The sequence below is a fragment of the Ciconia boyciana genome, chromosome 8, assembly GCF_034638445.1.
Source record: "Ciconia boyciana chromosome 8, ASM3463844v1, whole genome shotgun sequence".
Lineage (NCBI taxonomy): Eukaryota > Metazoa > Chordata > Aves > Ciconiiformes > Ciconiidae > Ciconia > Ciconia boyciana.
In genome coordinates, this window is record NC_132941.1 from 40916351 (window position 1) to 40937274 (window position 20924).

The window sequence follows — 20924 nt, forward strand, 5'->3', positions numbered from 1 at the left end:
GTTAATATTTTTTTTAAATGTTTTCAATCTCTTTCCTATTCCATTTAACTGTAGTTTTTGCAGCAAGGGGGCAAATACATGTATATATTTATATAAAATGCAGCCACGTTGGGATGAAATCTCTAAACTGGATGACCTGCTCCTCCTGTTTCTTTCATTTTGTGCAACAGCTATGGTCTAATTCTCTATATATTTTTTCCAGTGACAGTGATTGCTGTGAACGGTGGGGGTTGAACCCCAGAGGGGACATATCATATGTACATTGATGTGTTTGAAGGAATTTCTTGTAATCTATGACAATTGACAAACTTTTGATTTATTTTTCCTCTTGCTGCCTTGGAACACGGCCCCTACTATATTTTAACTGCACACTGATAGTGATCTATTGTGAGTAAAAATGGGTTCCCTGTAGCCCAGAGTGCGGTCCAACCTGTCTTTCTCTAGCAGAGAGTATTTTTGTTCAGTATTTTGGTTCTTTTCTTTATTTATGTTGCATGTAGCAGTGACGTCATACCCACAAGTTTCTCATCGTTTACACCCACGGAGATTAGGGTGACGTTGAAGAAAATACAGCAGTTTTCCCCTCTTCCACCTTTTTGCCCCTCTTTTTCCACAACCTGATTTTTTATCCCTATTTGAAAATGAGATCTTGGCAATGGCATTTCCTTGAAATGATTTTAGAGATATCTCATGAATTTTTAGGGATATCAGTTAGGCTGGGGTAATTACCACTATAGCACTGTTTGCCTGGTTAAGTGCAATTCATTGTCAGACCTGTGTTCAATTTTTTTGTACTTTGTCTTTTCCCATGCATAGCTGACACAAAGAGCAACACAGCAGTCTTTTACTGTCCTTATCTAACTCCTTTCTTCCCACTGGCAAAAAAAAAAAAATAAAGGAGATGGGGGTAAAGCCAGAAAATGAATTAAATATGTGGCCAACTTTTCATGTATAAACCTACAGATATCTTCAACAGGAAACAAGCTACAGTGTTTATTTTCCCCAGCTTGCTTGTTTTGAAATTAATTACATGAATAGGGCCACACTGACTTTTCAGGACCTAAGCTGTAAAGTTTTACTTTATTATTATATATAGGATACAAACTTTATAGACCACTTCATGTCAGTCTAAGTCATACCACTTTAAAGTGCACAGAATCTATGAAGGCTCTCATCAGCCACTTTTAGTGTGTACAGTCATGATAATTTAAATAATAACGGCATTTGGGACATGGAAAGAATTTGCTGCTTAGAAATACAAGCACTGCAAAGAAATGTACTGGTTATAGGGCAGTGTTGGGATTATATAGGCTTGTTCTTTCAAACAGCAAGTGGGATCAAATATTTCATAGCTGCAGTGAGGCATTACTGTACCAGATTGAGGCTGCTAACGATACCGTATAACTGCAGCTATTCTAAATAAGTGAGGCTATGAGACTTTTTCAGCATTTCACCAGATATTCCGAATTTATTGTGTGATAACACTTCAGGTCTTAATCAGGATGGAGATTTTTTTCTCCCCTCTCAGCTGTACACACCACAGGATCTTGCAAAGAATCAAGGAAACGTTGACACGTCTGGAGCTGCATGATAAAGTGCTAGCCATCTTGGAATTGTGATGGCCTTCATTATGATTATAATTATTTACTGTTTATCTTATTGTGGTGCCTGCAAACTACACTAAAGGACTGAGATCCTGTTGTGGTAGAAAGCATTCAGAGACCAGACATTTCTCCAAAGATCTATTTTCAGCCAATAGAATGACACAGCAGAAAAATGGGGCAGCACAGAAAAGCAGATTGTGAAACAGGTCAGCATGATAAGAATCAATACTTAATAATAAACCAGAAAGAAACTAATTGCTATGGATAAAATGATGAATCCTATTGACTTTGAGGCAAAATATTGCAAGTAATTTGGATTTATTTGAACCAATGTATTTATTCTAAATATGTTTCTATGTTGAGGCCTTTCTGGACCAGAGAAATTAGTTTAAATAGTAATAAATAAACAAATAAAAGAGCTCTTCATGCTAAGAGAGTATTAGAAAAGAAAAGGTCATGTAGCTTTGATTTGGTTTTTTCCATTTCCCCAATAGCTTCAGTTTGTTCAGAAATGCAGTTAGCTTTGGAAGTACACTGGCTGAGAGTCTCCTTTAAGGTAATGAAGGAAAAGTTATGATCAGATTTGAAAATTAAAATGAATTGGTCTATAAATGTGCCATTACTTCAAAACCCACGAGTCATTCTTATAGCTACTAAAATAGGGAAAAATATCCACTCAGGTCACCTCCTGTTTCTACACTTTTGACAAAGAACAGCACCGTATGAATTATAGCAAACCAATTGCCTTTGATTGCAAAAATTGCAAGATAGTGAACAAGCTGACTTGGTGGTCTTGAAGTTGTTCTGCAAAAATTAAATAATGGAGAGATAGCTTTGCCTGTTGTGTGAAGAGAAAATAAATTCTCACAAACAGTTTAAGATATGCTGCTGTATTTTTCAGGAAACTGAAATTGTGCTGGGGAAAGTCCTTTGAATATTTCAGTCTCATGATGCTAATCAGCATTGCTAAAAGGCGATCAAATCAGTCTGGTCGTCCTTTAATGCTGCTGTTATTTTACTCCTAGTGTGGATCATGAGAACTTGATGAATTGAAATGACACTGTAAGCATTTCAATTCTTAAGCGTAGTGGGACCTTTTTTAACCATTTGCTGGTCAAGAAACCTCCAGTTCATCATCTTCTTAACCAGCTGTTATCTCATAGAGATCCACTAGATGCCCTCGTAGATCTACTTTTTGTTACCGTTGAGGTCACAAGGAAAACTGCTATAGTGATGGGTGGAATACAAGGATTGGGTAGACTGTATGGTTAAAAATCAGCAAAGATCAAGGGATACTTTGTTCTGCTTGCTTTAAAAAGAAGGAGCTGTTCCTTGACATTTGAGGTAGAGAATAATCTGAAGTTTCCTTTGCTTATTTTTGCAGCTGGAAATATTTCCCATTACTGTTTGTGAACTCAAAGTAACACCTCAGATCCAGACAATCTAGAAATTTTGACTGGACTTTTTGAGTTTTTGAGATCAGAAAGCAAGGTCCTGCTAGAAGCTTAGACATCTAAGGCACATTCCTTCCTTATTAGAATGGAAGGCTATTGCCTTCTGAGAACAATTGCAACAAAAAAAAGTTTTTAAAAGTATTCATTTACTTTATAAATAATTGACAGAAATTTTGCTTTCCTTTTGCTCTTAACAAATCAGAAAATTACTAGTTCATATACGCCTTGTTTTGTCAGTTATTTAAGTAGTCATTTAAATAATTTTGTCAATTATTTAAGTAGTCTGATTTCTGTGTCCTTGATAACTTCCCCTGATATTTTTACTAATTCATTTTACAAATGCTGAGGGATTGTCATCATACTAAGTAGAAGGATCTGTTCTTCCTTTTTGTCCATTTATTATTCAATTGAAAGTAGGGAAGTAATTTCCTTTATGTCCCAACTTACATTTTCACTAGCTGCAAATAACAGTTCTATTCAACATCCATAACATTTCTATGAATAGAAATGAGTTGGTTCTTATGCAGGTGCTACAGGTGTCAAATGAATTTAACACCCACCCAGAGGCTGTTCTTAAGGTCCCCCTGTCTCTCTGATGATTCCCATTTTTTGTTAATGTTTATGGAAGTTTTATAGGAAATGGTATGTGTGTGGCTGAACCATTTAAAATCATTTCTGTCTTGTCTTTGATCTTGTCAGTAGTCATCCCTACTAATAAACCATGTTTTGTTTTATTTAAAAGAAAATAAGTATTGTATTTGGTATGAATGTAACAATGACTGTATAAAAGGAATGAAGAGTAACAGCATGTTTTCTTTCCAAAATGTATTGCTCTGATATGCAGTTGCTTATATACTGGTTGAAACCCTCATAGCAAGTCCTTTCTGCTACTTATATTTCCAGGTCCAAGCCTGTTTCCTGCATGTTAATGATGTGAAATATTAAAATGATGCATGATCTCCAGAACAACTGATAATAATAGTTAAAAACAGTCCCTGAAAGGGCATTGCTTTTGAGAAGCGCCATGGAGTCCTTCCCCTATTGAACAGAAGGGCTTAAATTTCCCACTTCATTGGTTTAAGTCTGATGAAAATGGTACAAAAAGTTTTCCTTCCCAACCCTCTTTGCCCTTAAGGATGATTTATTTTAATTTTCATAAATGTGTCCTATCCTATTATTGACTGTTGACAAGATATGGCTACAAGTAAATGAAAACCAGGGACTGTTACTAACCAATGACATAGCAGTTGAGAATTTCTGAGCAGTGTGTTTTGCTACAGCATTTGATTAGGAAAAGTCCTTCAAAACAGCTATAATTAAAACAAAACGGGCCTGCCTTTTACCTCACCTACTGTTAGTGTGTCTCACAAATGCACTTTATTTTTCTTTCATTTCCTTAAAGTGAAAATAATAAAATAGGTATAGTGGAAAGACTTCCACATTTTTGGTAATTTATTTCACTTTTATTTTTCTGCCCAACTTTCCAATTTTAAAGAATGTGTTGGGAAGAGTTAGACAGAGGGAAACCATGGGAAAATAAATGCTGTTTTGAATTTTCGGTGTAGTTTGAATGTGTATGCATCAAAAGCTGCAGTGGAAACCTTCTTACTAAAAGCCGAGCTCTGAGGAATGATGTACCATGCAATGAACAAGCCTGATGCTGCATGATGACTTTCTGAACAGCTGTAAAATAACTCTACTAGGATGCTAAAAGAACATGGCATTAGTCATGTGAGCAAAGTTTTAGAGGAATGGAGTCGCTGCTGAAGAGATCACTCATTCATCTCCCTCAATGCCTGTTTTCCACAATCATAATGTTACCCTTGCTTGACAAGTATACTGTATGGCAAGTCATCAAGGCCTTAGAACAGGACTTGACCCATTTGAGCAATTTCAGTCCCTCTTCCCTGGTGACTGTGGCATTAAGAAACTGGAAAAAAATAAGAGAAATTATTTTAAATTTAATGTCATTACCATAATGCAAAAAAAGACATCCTAAACTGAAGGTACAGGCCAGAGAAACATTACCTTTTTCCTGCATTTGCTTTTAAGGTTTTGTTTTTGCCTGTCAGTGTTCTGTTTTGTTTTTAGTATAATTCAGTCAGTTCAATCTAAACCATTACCAAAAGTGTTGGTTCAGTGCAACATGTGAAACAATCCAAGTGGCCTTTGTATTTCTTCAGACTCGAATGTACCTGTGATTTAGGTAACATACAAAATTGCATGATGGTAATTACACATGCATTTATAAAATAGGATGCTGTCTATTTCTAGAAATATATAACAAGGACATTACCATGACTGAAGGATATAAATATTCTGTTCTAACCTGGCACTCCTTTTGGAATTAGCTCCTAATTCTACATTCGGTTATTTGGTTCTCGATTGACCTTTGAATCCAGAGCAGAAAACATGCCAGTGATTGGTTCAGCATGTTTCAATGGACCAATGCTCTGTGTGCTTTTGGTGATGCCTTATTTGTGAACTGATTTTAATGTCAAGCATATTTACCATTATTAGTTGTGTCTCTTATATGGGCAAATTTGGGTATTCTGTCAAGAGTTAATTTGAATTCCTGAAGATAAAATGTAAACAAAGTAAATTTTCAGAAGATCTTATGAACATCTTGTAACTCTTTAGTCGTGTAATTTATTGCAATAAAGGAGTTCCCTGGCACAGTTTAATACAGAGAAATTATTAGCATATGTTTAAGAATAAATAAATTTATATATGTGTGTATATATATGTATGTATGTGTATAATGAATATGTGTGTGAGTGTGTGTATGTAAGAATATATGTGTATGTGTGTTTTTGTGTGTGTATACATACATACATATATAGATATATAAAAGTCTTTGATTTTTACAGGAAGCAGGATAGGCCAAAAATATCTAATGGATTAGCAACTTTAGATTTTTCTTTTCATTTTAGCCCAGTAGTATTAATTGTGCCAAGGGAAAAATATATTCTTAGTATTCTTTGCTTTTACTATGTTCTTTTTTGATCCAAACACTTGACTGTAAACAGTAATTCTTCCCCATGTCTGCGGTCACCCTATAAGACTGAACAGAAATAAAGAGCAATTTATCTTTTGCCCTACTTTTAATGTACAGCCAAAGTGTTATCAATAATCTCATTGCATTTTTTTTCCTGGGTCAAGACTGTTAACATAAACTAAGGCCTGTATTAAATCCCTTAAATTACCTTCCAGCTGCCTTGTTATATATATAACCTTGCCATTAACCTGCTGCTCTTCCTCTCCTCCCATCCAACACATGGTTATAGCCAAGATGTCCATCTACAAGAGAATGAAACTGGCATGTTGTTTTGATTGCGGACGCTCTGAGCGTGACTGCTCTTGCATGTCAGGCAGTGTACATAGTAACATGGACACCCTTGAGAGAGCCTTCCCACTTTCTTCTGTCTCTGTTAATGATTGCTCCACCAGTTTACGTGCCTGTAAGTTTTAACACCGACACATGCTGTTCCATGTCTGTGGTGTCTGTGGTATCATCCCCGTCTTGTGTCGTACATTGTAGTTCTGTGAGTTTTACTGGGCTGATGCTTTTTTAAAAAGTCAAACCCAAATTTTAATACAGCTCTGTATTTATATTTCTGTTTTAATTTCTTTTTAATATGAAAAATGTAATTCATTATTTTGCTTTGTGTGCTCTTTATGAAGCATGCTCTTGCGATAGCATGCAGGACCTTAGTAGTGCAGTTTGGTAACATCTTTTTTATTTAATTCATACAATATAAACTGTCATTAATTAAACAATAAGGGCTTCAGTGGAGGAACAGGCCTGTGTCTAAATCTGTAATGTGCTAAGTGGACAGCTTTAATAGTGCTGGCACTAGAGCAGCATACAATAGGCAGTGAATAAATATATAGGATACAACTTAGTAGCTGAACTGTAGTAGCTGGAATTGTATTCTATACTGCTACCATTATCTTTAGTTTTGTTTGTAACCCTTCTCAATAATGCAGGACCTTCCACCTAATACTGAAACTGCAGGAATCTTAGTGAAAATGGTTGTACTTTTTGTAGTGCCTTTTTAGAAGGGCTAGCCTGATGCAAACTTCCTGATGCAAACTGTTTGAAATTAACTTGTAGAATCTGTCCCATAGGACAGTACCATTCTGGAATATGCCCCAAAAGCTCTTTTCAAAGGTCAGTTAAGAGGGAGAAGGCAGAGAAGTTAGAACAATTCTGTGTAGCCATTAATTCTTTGGGCAGGCGGTAGAGATTCCAAAGCTTCTTCCAAAGCTTCAGTGTGATGTCAACAATTGATTGTTAAATAAAATGGTGATTTTTTTTTTTTTTTTCATTTTCTTCTCCTCTTTAGACATTCATAACAGGCAAAACTATATCCTGGGACAGGTACTGTTTTCCTTTCCCTACCCAAGTGGCAAAGAAAAACTATAAAATTATTCAGATACGTCTGTAAGGAATATTAGGAGTTTTGATGAGGAAGCACGTCCACTTTACATTGCAATTCATCACAGATAAAAATGCCTTCCACTACTAAAAGAATAATGTAGTTAGTACATTATGCATCTGGTTGCCTTTTGATACCATATGTGTATTGCAGTATATAGTCCAAGTGGTGAATGACTTTGCTTTAACTATTTTGACATTTGAACTATTTTACCAGACACAAATGTGGAGTATATAACGATACTATGATGTTTGTTAGCAGTTTTGATCTGAAGACTGTGCCAATTAAACTGATTCTAATAGGATTTTTTAGAGGTTTTACCAGAACTCTTCTCTCTGTATATGTGTATAAGCACTCTGAATGTCCTTTTTATCTACTTGGTTGCAACTCATGCCTCACCTCAGGGGAGATGGTTCCCAGTTTTAAGTCCTTTTCTAAATTACAGGAGTTTTTATCCTTTAAAGAGACCTTTATCAGAGTAAAACATAACAAACCGTACTTGTTAAGAAAAGTGAACAAGAAACTTTCCTGTATTGAGAATTATTGCAGGCAGTGTTACTTACACAGCCTAACAACCTCAGTAACACAGTGCCTGGTATAGTTTGCATTAATACAGGCTAGTACAGAGAATACGTGGTTGGGTCCCAGCACTGGTGTTAACAGCAACCAGACCAGGCTAAATGAATATGTCCCCTACAAATGGGTAAAATTTCTACCATTAGCACTGTTTGGCAAGGAAAGAAAAACTGTAATTTGTAGGTTTACCATAGCTTTCAAGTTCACTTAAGACTCTACAGAGGCAGATAAAGTAAACATTTTTGATTGTGTTGCCTGCTGAGCCAAAAACCTCCACAATAGTGGTATTATTGCCACCAAAAACAATACTGTTGGGAAACACGTTAGATCTATGTTATATTTTGAAGGATAAGTGATATTGACAACTTTGAGGATTTTTAGCATCCTATCTTTCAAGGGCCTTTCCCCCCCTTCATCACTCCATCAAATCAAGAGAGATCTCACTCTTCCCCTTGTGAGACTAGTCACCTTTGACTGTTAATAATAAGTACGAAAATCAATACTAATTCATGCTCTTTGCAAGGCAGCATAAGCCTTTCTTTTCCAATTAAAATACATATATATATATACACATGCAATGTTTTACTGGCAAGGCTTCAATAGAAATCAGTGTGTTTTCTTTGCAGTGCACAGGGTTCGTATGATGCCCATCTTGACAGAGCTAGTTAACTCAAAGAATGGTGGTGAGAGTCAGCTTTTCATTAAATATGAGCAGATGTGAAATGTAGAGTGTTTGACAATTAGAAATGGCAGCAGCAGGGCCCCAGAATCAAAGTGAGGTCAGATTGGTGGATCAGATTACCTCTCTTACATTCTTTAGTTGTTCTGAAAATCATTTTGAATTAGTGTCAGTGGAGCCATGATGGGTTTTGCCCTTTGTCTTTTATGCTAGGACTGTATTGTTTCCCCAGACACTCATTAAAGGTCATTATACTATTACAGGGCTTGCTTTGGTCGTGGTGCCCCAGTTGGGTTGGTTTGCTTCTACAATTGCCTAATGCATTTCTTTCTTTCTTTCTTTCCTTTTTTTTTTTTTTTTTTTTTTTTTACTTTTGATTATAAAAGCAGGCTTTTTTTTTCCAAGGTAAATAAAATCACAGACCATTGTATGAAACTTCTTGAAACAATGAGTAGCTTTTGTAAGAATTAATGCTGTTTGTAAGTATCTGATGTCAAGTAGAAGATACCAATTTACATATTCAATGATGTATACAGGATTTAGTGTACTAATTGTATAATATACAGAGAAAGTGACAATTGCAGTGTATTTTCCACTGTGAATCAGTTTCTCTGTTATTATATTGTTGCCTATACTTCCAGCATATGAAAATCATAATTTAATTAAATATAATTACATTAAAATAGCTTTTGAGTTTATAGTCAGCTGTCTGGAAAAAAATGGATATGATCTTTCTAAATGTAAGGGAATAGAATTTTAAAATTTTTTTTGTGTCTACGTTTTTTCAGGTTTAGCTGCTTTTAGTAGATTGCTACATGAACAGCAGGCAAATGGTCCAAATATTTTTGTACTGGAGACTCAAGTGAATTAGAGTGGAGAGAGGCAATTAGCCACTGAAAAACCTGGGCTGGTTTATACAATGAAATTATGTTACTAATAAGTGTGATGTTTCTGCTTAGGTCTGTGCCAAATCTTGGGGAGTGCCATTCAAATGATTAATTGATACAGACAGAATCTTAACCTGAACCATTTAATTTCTGTGTTTCTGTATCACCATATGGCTGTTGCTTCTTAGGAACATCAAAAGTTCATGTTCCAAAAGGAAACCTTTTCTAAACTTGTCACTGCCCACTGCCATGGGAATCTAAACTTCCAAGGACATTCTTGATACTAGGCCCAGGCATATCTAATTCAGCTTGTGAGAAAACATGCTTTGGAATGCTCTGATAGTTCTGAGAAGCTTTATGTGAAGACTTTGACTTTGGTGAATATCAGGGGTCTCTGGAGACAAAAGACAAAGCTAATTATCACTATATTTTGAATTCAGGGTTCAGCCCAAACTCCTAGCCATTCTATTTGGAAAGAAAGAGCATGCTAAGACAGGCTGGAGAAAGCTTAACTTTTGAAAGTAGCCAAAGCATGTACGTACCTGTATGCCAAACCCAGTTTAGAAGCATATATTCTGCCTGGTCTTCTAGTGCCATCACGTGGTTTGTGCTGAACAGACAAGTTAGCTGCTGAGTCTTTCTCAAAGGAACTAAAATTGCATTCTGCAACATTAGATGAACACTCTGGGTAGCTTGAATAAGGATGGCTGTTGGACCAAGATTGCTACACTGTGCTGAAGCTGTCTGGCAATGTGGTTTAGCAAGTTAGGTCAAGGAACACTCTAGCTGCTTCATTGACCTGTGCTACTTAGAGCAGCATAGACCCTGCCTGTGTGTCTTTACAACTTAAAAAAAAATTCTATAATGAGAATTGAATGACATGTCACTTACTGATTTAGCCAGAGAGAAGAAGGCATAACACACACACATTGGTCAGTGTATCTAAAACTCATCACTTGTATAACTATGCTTGGGCTTTTCTAAATGAGTTGACTGTTGAGTCCTGGATTCCTAAATTACTGGCTGAAAAGACAGCATAGTCTTTATTTCTCCTAGAATGCAAGAACTGTATCCTTTGCTTTCTACAGAACAAAACTAACCTACTACTTCTCTAGTCCTGCTGAAGTAGCCAAGACAAGAAATACTTGCTTTTCTGGATGAGCTAAGGTGCAGGAAGGACCTATGTGTGCCCTGTCAAAGGACAACTTTCAGTGCTAGAATTCCCTTTTCACCCTTTAGCAGCAATGGTTTCCCTTTTACAGGATACATATACCACCTTGTGGGGGCTAGAGACGGAGATTCTCAAACCAGCTGTAAATATGATCCCATTTACATTATATTTATAATACTCTGAAGAGGAAAAGGTGGGGTGCTACCACTTCTCTCTCCCACTACACACCTTTTCTGAGCTGTGGGAATTCTGTTGTGGCCACAGGAGGGATGGAGACTCATTTGCTCTGAAATTCTTACATTTACATATGCTGCATAAACACCTTTCTCTTTAATATGAGGTCCCTGTGTGGTCACTCTGTCTCATCTTTGCCCTGCACAAAAAGCTAATAGGACACCTCTAGTGTTTTGAGGAAGAAGAAATTGAAGGAGTAAATAAGCGATTGGGTCTGCTTGGAAAGACAGATGTTGCCCCTCAGGGATGGCATCATAACATCATAAGCAAGTAGTTATAATCAGAGTGTTATGTTTTTACAGCTCACTTCTATGGAATGACCCCATATCTATATACTGGAGAATGATATAGCATTACCTTGTGTAGCCTGGGTTTTTCTTAATGAGATTAATGAAAATGGGACATTAAGAGTGAGACATAGTGCCAAATAAATTCCTGTTTATTTAAAGCCACAGAGAATAGAAATCATAAGCCTGTGTACCACACTGTGGATAACAGATTGATTTACATAAACCTAGTTCCAAATATTGTTCTTTCTTTTAGGGTGACAGATTTTTACTTCAGTTACATCAGTTCCCATGTATTCAGGGTTGGGTTCCTGAGAATTCATGTGACTATGATGTTTCCTCTAAATACCTCTACAAGACTGCATGTGTCGCCTTTCAAAATACTGAAAATAATGCAAAAATGGACACCTGTGTATATTTTAGTGTTCGGTTTTGCAGGGAAAATATTATTTTAGAGAACTCATTTAAGATACAAGTCCAATACAGCTGGAAAAAAAATCAGACATGCACATCTTTATGTAGTCTGCGTTGCTACTGAGTAATGAAGAAAACCAACTTACCTTCCTTAGCCACCTTCTCAGAATGAACTATTGTCGAGAAAGCTGCTGTTACCAAACCTGGCCAAATGGGGTTTTGAAGCACATAAAACCAGACAATGGAACAACTGAAAAAGAAAACACCAATGTGGAAGATTCCTGTGCTGTTCTATACAGGTTCTTGTGGTGTAGCCACCAACATGAAGTCAATCGTTGTACACGCTAGAGATTTGCCATATTTGCAGCCAGCTCAATAGTCTGTGGTACTGTGGCAAATCAGAAGCCAGACACCCTGAGATCTGCTTTTCTGAGAATGAAAATATCCTAATTACTCTTCCATTTTCAAGCTTAGTTTATATTTGCAATTCTGCCTAACTTACTTTCCATTTTCTGCTCCTTGTGGCAATTGTACAAAGATGCGTGCAGGTGTTTCCACTAAAGAAGATAGGCTGAACTGAGTCAATATATGCAATCACAGTCTTAACCAGCATTCCAGAACTGCTTGCTGGAACAGTGGTTTCACTGAACCAACCCTTTGATTTGTCTACTTTTCTCTTACTCTTGGTGTGCAGACCTTCAGGTGATCCTCTCCTTGATGCAACTGTATGTTTTTCTGCATTGCTAACATGGAGATAGAAGCTGTGATCAGAATGAGCTGGTATATTCTCCCCCTGAGACTCCAAGTATCTATTCCATCATTTTTTCATGTAAATGAATGCACTGGGACTTTTATATTTCCTTTTCAAATACTGAATAGACAGCATTAATTGCAGGGCAGGGGGAAGTAACATGAAACAATAGGTATTTTGCCATAGGTGACTTCAAGTATGTAGTTTGACTCGAACACTCAAAAAATGAATCCCTTTTACTGTTCTATATTTTAATAGAACCTGGGTGCTGCTAAATTATTTAACTTTCTTTTGGATATAATATGAGAGTATAGATGAACACTGAGATGTAGAAATGCAAGAGCAGAAAAAAACCAGAACAGCCCCCACAAACCAAGCTGTTCCTTTTCAGATGATAGAATGGTAAAAGGGATACAATCTAACTTGTTACTCATGACCAGAAAATATAAATAATGAAGCACACGCCTTTTTAGATGAGTTTTGCGATGCAGTATATACCACTAGGCTGATGAGAGGATGCTCTGCCCAATTTGTGATGTCTGTAACAAGGAGATGAACTCTCGCATCACCATGGGATGGAGGCACTGCTAAATTTAGGAGCAAATCTTTTGAAGAATTAGGAAGGTAGGGGAGGGACAGATCAAGAAGTCTGCATTTAATTCCTTTAGGCCTTTACGTTGAGTAGTGATTCTTACCAGGGTCACAGGAAAGAGACTAGTGAGTGGCTTGCTTTGATGGGGACAAGCTAGAAAAGATGCTGTCTGCATCCTGTGGAGTGAATTTAGCAGAGGGTCTTATGCAAGGTGACATGGAAATTATGTTTGCATTTTTAGTTCCTGAGTGTGGCTGGTTGTCATGAAACTCACCATGACAGTTTCTTACCACCAGGCAGCAGATCCTTCCTGTTACCTCCTTGGTGTGGGACAGATGCTAGCCGGTTAGCTCTCCTTCTCTACTGTTTCCGAGCTATTTCAAGCGACAGATGCCAGAGCTGGCTCGGTTTCAGCTTGAGCATTTCTGTCATAGCCCTGCCTTGAGCCCAAATTCTGACCTTTACTATATGAAATAAAGTACTTATGAACAAGCAGTGGCTTGATCCAGAGCAGGCTTAGAGCAAATGTCAAGTGTCAAGTCAGTCTCCTGCCTCCTTATTCCACCTGCATTAGGAACCTAGATTAGACCCTAGACTACAGCACCGACTGCCTTAGGCTTTATGGGTCTGGAGAGACATAACTTATTAACAAAGAGTTATTAAATTTTTATCAGTTTTATAACACAATGTAAATGCCTTCTATGAATCTACATTGTATTCATTATCATTTAAAACGTTAATTAAGTCAAAGTTGCATTTAATTTAGTTCTAAGTGTGCCTTTGGGAAGAAGCTTTTAAAAACAGCTGCAGGATTGAGAAGCTCATTGATGCTGGGAAGTTGTTAGTACCTCTTTTCAGGATAGGTCCCCCAAGTTGATTGCCATTTTGAGTCTTAGCTAATTTGTGTTGATGTTATTGGGCAAGGTCTCAAATTAATATTGAACCAATAACAGCAGAAAGCTATCAGTTCATGCTAATCACAGATACACTTTGATGTGTAATTTGCGTTCTTTTGAAATTGCTTCCAAACTAAAATGAACAGTTGATTCGTAAAGCATGTACTTCTCGTACTCTTGTATTATAATATTTTTTTCATCTGATATCCTTATCGGTTGGCTCCGTTTATAATTCAGGGAAAAATATGTTCACTGACTTGGAATATCGTCCCTGGAATTCATAGAAGTCCTCTGGCCTAATCTTCTACATTTCATGTGATTTTAAGTTATTGTAATGTATAGAAGGAGGTGCTTATTGAAATAGACAACAGACCACAATATAGTATCAACATGTAAAGTGGAATGCAGTTTATTATAAAAAACAAGTAGAATAAAAGCCCTCCAAACCAAGTTAAAATGTGCTTGGCTTGCATTATGTATGGGATCATCATTTCTTTTGATGCTTTTTGATGTAAAAACAAGAGAAGGAAGGAAAAAATCAAGTATGGTGTTTCCACCATCTGATTATTCCATTAAGACCCCCAGCATATTTAACATATGCATATCTTTAATCAGGTAAGTAGTCACATTAGCTGTAGTGTGAGCACTAATGCACATACTACGTGATTCATATTTCTAGAATTGGAGCCAGAGGGAACCAACCTAATGCTTACCTAAACTAGGAGAGTCCATTGAATTAGAACCGGAGATCTTCAGATTTTATCAAATTCCGTGTAGGTCCAGCAGAGTGGTCTAGCCCTGGAAGGCAGAAGCAACTTGCAGGACAATTTTTTCTGGTTCATAATATTTTCTACTGAGTACCTAGAACCTTTCCAGGTATGTGTGTATGCCAGGATACATAACCTCATGGATTTTTATGTGCTACATGAAAGGAGGAGGTTGTTGTCACATAACTCTATCTGTGGTTCTTGAAGTGCCGCAAAACAAGCACCCATCCTGTATCGTTGCTTTGATTGAGGTTATAATATACAGGAGGGAGTTGAGCAGAAGAGGAAAATTTTTAATTGATTTTTAAGAAAACATAGCTATATTTTTTTAGTATGTAATTTCTTAAATATGTTGATGGTATACTTTAAAATAGGTTAAAGTTCAGTAGTTGTACTTTTACTGTTTGAGACTATTTACCAGCTTCTGTTAGCATACCTTTTTATAATACAATGCTATACCTTTCTTTGTGATATTTTATATATTACTGAATGCTGTAATGCTGTAATTCACTTTTTACCAATGACTTTAGGAAACTATGTGCTACCTCACACACACATGCTTCACTGATACTGATCAGATCTTGTTAGCACAGTACAATTATTCTGAAAAGGAAGGGTGGAGGAAGCGTTATTGCTGTGTAAGAAGTGGCCAGGGTCACCTGGTTAAAAATTAATGTAGACATTTCAGTTTGACTGGAAAATCTACCTAGGCAAATGGCACAAGGCAAAGATCCCAAGCTTGACTGTGCCACAGACTTAGTACATGGCTATTTCCTTTTCCACCCAAGGACTGAGAATATTGCATTCTCAATATATTATATTACATTTTGTGCTAAGAAGTGCTTTGAGATCCGTATATTTTGAAGTACTGGATAAGCCTAGGTGTCCTTTTGACATAGTGATTCCCCTGTGGAGGCCAATTTTCATGTCTTCTGATCTTTGCTGAAGGAGGTCATAGATACACGGCAAGGAGGAGAGAAAAGTGAAATGGGGTACATGACAGAAAGAAGGAATGGGGAAATTACCAGAACTGCCTTGCTGCTGTCTAATACAGGGAGGTTTTGAAAGGGGATACTATCTAAGAGGGCATGAATACCTTCTGTTTATCTGCCTCAGCAGGGAAGAATCTCTTTTTGGATTTCTGGGGAAAAAAAAGGTTTTAAAAATCATTTGCAGTTTTTAGCTGCTTCTAAACTTTAATTGGAATGCAGTCCTTGTTTACTGTGAAGAACTGCTGAAGGAAATAAAAAAAATCATTATAGCGTCTTTGATCTTTGTCATGCAATTTCCTTTGTTCGTTCTTGCATAAAAGATTTTGCTTGCACTAAGCATGTTGCTTTCTCCATTCCCGTGTTCCTAACGTTATTATCTTCACTCTCTATCTCAGTGGTGTTATGTGTTGTCTGACACGGCACTACAATATGGAGAGAGATTTTACATCACCATAGCTATGCTATGGAGGAAGACTGGCAACAAGATATGGAGGTTCTGTTCTTGAGCAAACTCTTGCCAGAATGGACTAGCAGGTGTGCCATCTAGCAACGTAGGTAGTTTATTCTACAACTAGCCCCTCTTCTATGGTACTTACATGATCCCATATGGGACATATTGCTTGGACTTTTAGTAAAAATAGAAGTTGTGACACATGGACAACAACTTAGAAGTCAAGATAAGCGCTTGCCTATCTGATAAAGTTTCATCAGCTAAGAGAACTAAGATTCTTCTAGCAAAGAATAAAAACAATTACAAGTTTTGAGCCTAATGTAGAGGTGGTGCTTATTCCTGTTCCATGAGGAGGGCCACAAAAATGATCAGAGGGATGGAACACCTCTCCTATGAAGAAAGGCTGAGAGTTGGGGGTTTTTCAGCCTGGAGAAGAGAAGGCTCCGGGAAGACCTTATTGTGGCCTTTCACTACTTAACGGGGGCTTATAAGAAAGATGAGGACAAACTTTTTAGCAGGGCCTGTTGCGATAGGACAAGGGGCAATGGTTTTAAACTAAAAGAGAGTAGATTTAGACTAGATATAAGGAAGACATTTTTTACAATGAGGGTGGTGAGGCACTGGAACAGGTTGCCCAGAGAGGTGGTAGATGCCCCATCCCTGGAAACATTCAAGGTCAGGTTGGATGGGGCTCTGAGCAACCTGATCTAGTTAAAGATGTCCCTGCTCATTGCAGGGTTGTTGGACTAGATGACCTTTAGAGGTCCCTTCCAACCCAAACTATTCTATGATTCTATGAGTAACATGAGGTAAAATCCACAGTTGCAAACTGATACCATGTTTCATTAACAGGCATTTGTCTGGTGATTTTTTTTATTCATTCTTTATCTCTGTTAGAAATATTCCTGATCTACCAAAACATGTAAGGACTGTCAAGTTCTCTGTGATCAGTCAGTCACAAGATGGGTGGCAGCAATTTACAGTATTTATTTAGAATTGCAGAGTGGTAAAATGAATATAATTCACATGATGAGGCAGCAGAAGGGTGAAAAGAAGTGAGATGCACCGCTGAATAGAACAAGATGTACTTTTCTGGCTTCCACTACATAGTGTCCTTTACAACATATGGGAAACATTTCCCAAATTTTCAGATGACATGATAATATTTCTCACTAATAATGGAATTGGACTCATAGATATTCTTGCATCTTGTCTTGTTTTTGACATGAAATACTCGTTTTTTTACTTGGTTATGAACAAAGCCAGTACGCTTTCCAATGTCAGGGCAAGCAACAAAACAGCAAAATACATTTTACTAACTCTTGGACGCTAAGAACTGCTTTTGATATTCCACAGAAAAATATTTATCCTATTGTGTGAGGTTGCACATTTTCAGAGTACGATTCAAATTACATTTTAATAGTTGCTAAATTATATTTTGTGTAAATTGAGACATGAAAATGTAATTTTTGTTTCCTTTTACATGCAAAAAATCTGCTGAAAATTAAATCAGTTTTCATTTGATAAAGATCTACATTTTTCCATAGTTCTTAAAAGCTGGATTTTTTGCACAAAGAGCTTGTGTTCCATAGAACAATTGTCCAAGGAAAAATGAATATATATACATATAAAGCATTTCATTGTGTATATTTTGCTTGTTTCTAGTCAAGAATCTCACTGCCCTGGGTAACAATATATACCTTATTGATTTCTTCATTCAGACAAAGGAGAAAAGACGAGAGAACAGTAGACTTGGGACAGACCTCAGTCTCAGCACAGATTCTGTGGTGATAATTGTAATGCGAGGATCTGCAGAGACTGGAATCAGTAATGTAATCCTAGCTGTTTGAGAGGATCCTTCCATACAAGGAGGCCAGCTTACAGGCATCGTACACTTTGGAGACTCAGCAAAAGCCTTTGGTTACATTTGGAAGAGAAGTAAATGAGCACACAATTTGCAGTGACAGGGAAGACTCAAGCCAAGGATCTGTGATCTTGTAGTCTAGATTTGTCTGATGTTACATCAGTCTGAAATTCTGCAAAAGCAGGAACTGGCATTCTTTTAACCCATTGGCACCAGATCCTTCTGCATGTTGATTTATGTAGTATGAATTCTATGCCTGATCTGTGCACTTCAGTACGCCATTATTGTATAATTCTGCTGTTCTTAGAACTCCCTACACCTAAATTTGCTTCTTTTCAAGCATGGAATTCTTTTAATTTTTGTTTCAGATCTCCCCTGTGATCACCAACACACGTTCTTTTTTATTATAGCATGGTCTGTGGAACTTTTTTTTTTTTCTTTCTTTCTTTTCTGAATAATTCCTGAAAATACTATCTCCTACCTAAATGAAAATGCATACTCTGTTTTTGGATTCAGGATTTCTAGTGTTATCATGTCTAGTAGCTGATCAAGCTTTAGTGGTCTTTTTGACTGGCTGCTTGAATCTTTGAATGCTGCAGCTCATTCATCCAGTTTTACTGGGATTTCTCCTGCTAAATAGATAGATAAACTCTTGTTTTCATCTCAAATTGTAGCTTGAGGGAATGCAAGAATTGTATCTTTAGGCTCATATATTCAGCCTCAATACTCAAGCCCCACATACTCCTCAAGTAATATCCTGAAGTTGTCCCTTGGGTCCCACAGATTTCCTCAGTGGTATCCTTGAGTTCTGCCCATGAGGAATATAAAATATGTCAAAATATGCATTTGTTTTTAATCTGCCTTTAGCATATGAGTCTTTTGTGTGCCCTCTTCTTTCTCCTCAAGCAGGACAAAATAAAATTCTCAGAGGCAGAGCTCCAAGCAATTCGCTTTTGGAAGATGACTTTCTTGACAGCTGTCAGTGTCCCCTGAGCGCTGGATTTCTGGATGTTTTCAGTATCTGACTCACAAAACATCTGGCAGCAACACTATTTCCAAATATATTGACATCCTGTGGCATTTGTGGTTGATATAGTTACTTTCAGGGTAGTAACTGACCCGTAAATCTTCTGAAAACTTATATATCAATTTTCTCTTTGTTGGAGAGAGTTTCTCCTCCTCCAGGTGATTGTGGATTTTATTGTGAAACTGGTGTGGTAATTATAACAGAAATACTGGCAGTTCAGTGGTTTTCTGCAGAATTTTCTTTCTGGGTTGGTTTTGGGTTTTTTTTTTGATCAGTCTTCTTTCCTCCTTATCATGCTACCTGCTTTGAAAATGAACATCATCTGTATTTAATTTGATACTCACAGAGTATAAGTGATTTCCCTGGTATAACACTGAGCACACCAAGCGTTCTGCAGGACATAGCTAAGCAACCTGAGCGGCTAATTCAACACTTTGACAATCATCTCTCAAAAATTCTCCATTGTATTATTTTCTCTCCTCTTGTTTCAGTGCATTGTGTAGTAACAGTGAGGGTGCTGCTGTAAGGCTGCCTTCACTTTCTCTACTAATGTCCATATTCTCATAAGGGTTTGGTTAATGAAACCAGAAGTACGTAGCACAATGCGTTTACCTTTGATGAAGTTTTCTTGCTAAAGCTGTTCCTCGTCATGGGTTGTGATCTCTTTGCATGATCTGCCTGATCCTTGTCGTGAACTAAGCAAGCTTGACATCTCTGTGTAGCTTTAGTAACAAAGTGAAAAATAAAAGGACAAAACTTTTTTTTTTTTTTTTTAAAAGCTGGCTATAAATTTAGTTTGGTAGATTCAATATGATTTTCTTTCTTTCTCAGTTGTTCATCTGCATACTTTTATACCGTTATAGTTTGTCTTTTTAAGTATTAGAGAATACTTAGTAAGAGAATACTTAGTAAGTATTTTTAAGTATTAGAGAAATAATCAGAGGGAATTTATAACAGTAATTTTTTTTATTTTGTATGGAAGTATTTTGGACCTATTTAGGTTTTATTTGAAAAATATGATCCTTGCTGAATATATCTATCCTTTTGAGTACTCTTTCTGTTAGAGATCAAAACACTGTTGTGAGTAACTTTGTCATTAGATATCACCACTGGATTTCTTAGCTTATGCTTTATTTTCCACCCTTATGAAATTGCCAGCCCTTGCTTCCACATAGCAATCGATTTCAGCCAAGCTACAGTGTGCTTTGGCAGAGATGTGAGTATTAATTCTTTTGTGGGTGCTTTTGCAGATACAGTCAGAGGTAGACATCACATTTCCATTTCTTTTTTTTTTTTTAATTATTATGCTTATTGTATTGTTTTACTTCCTTTGTTTTGCCATTGTTTACCTAGAAATTATGTGCTCTGCTTCCCTAATTTTCCATAACAATGAATTATATTCCATCTCTATTTTTGCTATTGCTATTTTTGCTATTATTTTATAGATTTAATCTTAGTTATTTATATCTTGGTTGTTTTTTATATTAAGATATTTACCAATTGATACTGGGTTTTTTGGATACAGGGAAAAACAGAGCTTTACAAGAATGGAGCACATTGTAGAACTCACTAAAGTAGGGAGCACTTAGAAAAAAAATATACTGACTTCTTAGTTTCATGAAGTGTATTTAAATGTATATCTGTAAATTATAAAACCAGCATATGTTACAATAGGCTTTTTAATACAACAGGTTCAATCTATTTGATTAATTTGGATGTTTACCCTGTGACTTACAGTACTTTGCGTAAGAGAATTGGTTTGTCAACAATTAACATTCCCCGCTTTTATGAAAGCGGTACTTCAGGTAATAGAGTATTGTTAAACTGCAACCAATG

The 20924-nt window shown here is 36.7% G+C and overlaps 1 protein-coding gene across 13 annotated transcripts in view; it reads left to right on the forward strand.

Moving 5' to 3' along the window:
- Window positions 1–20924, forward strand: part of KCNMA1 (potassium calcium-activated channel subfamily M alpha 1) — a 526598-nt gene that overhangs the window by 424917 nt on the left and 80757 nt on the right. For 7 of the 13 annotated variants that reach the window (XM_072871308.1, XM_072871302.1, XM_072871307.1 and 4 more), the window contains one exon: window positions 6346–6519. The exons of the other annotated variants lie outside the window; for them this stretch is intronic. In XM_072871308.1, the coding sequence (XP_072727409.1) occupies window positions 6346–6519 (174 nt within the window). The remainder of the gene's footprint in view (window positions 1–6345; window positions 6520–20924) is intronic. 13 annotated transcript variants of the gene reach the window in all.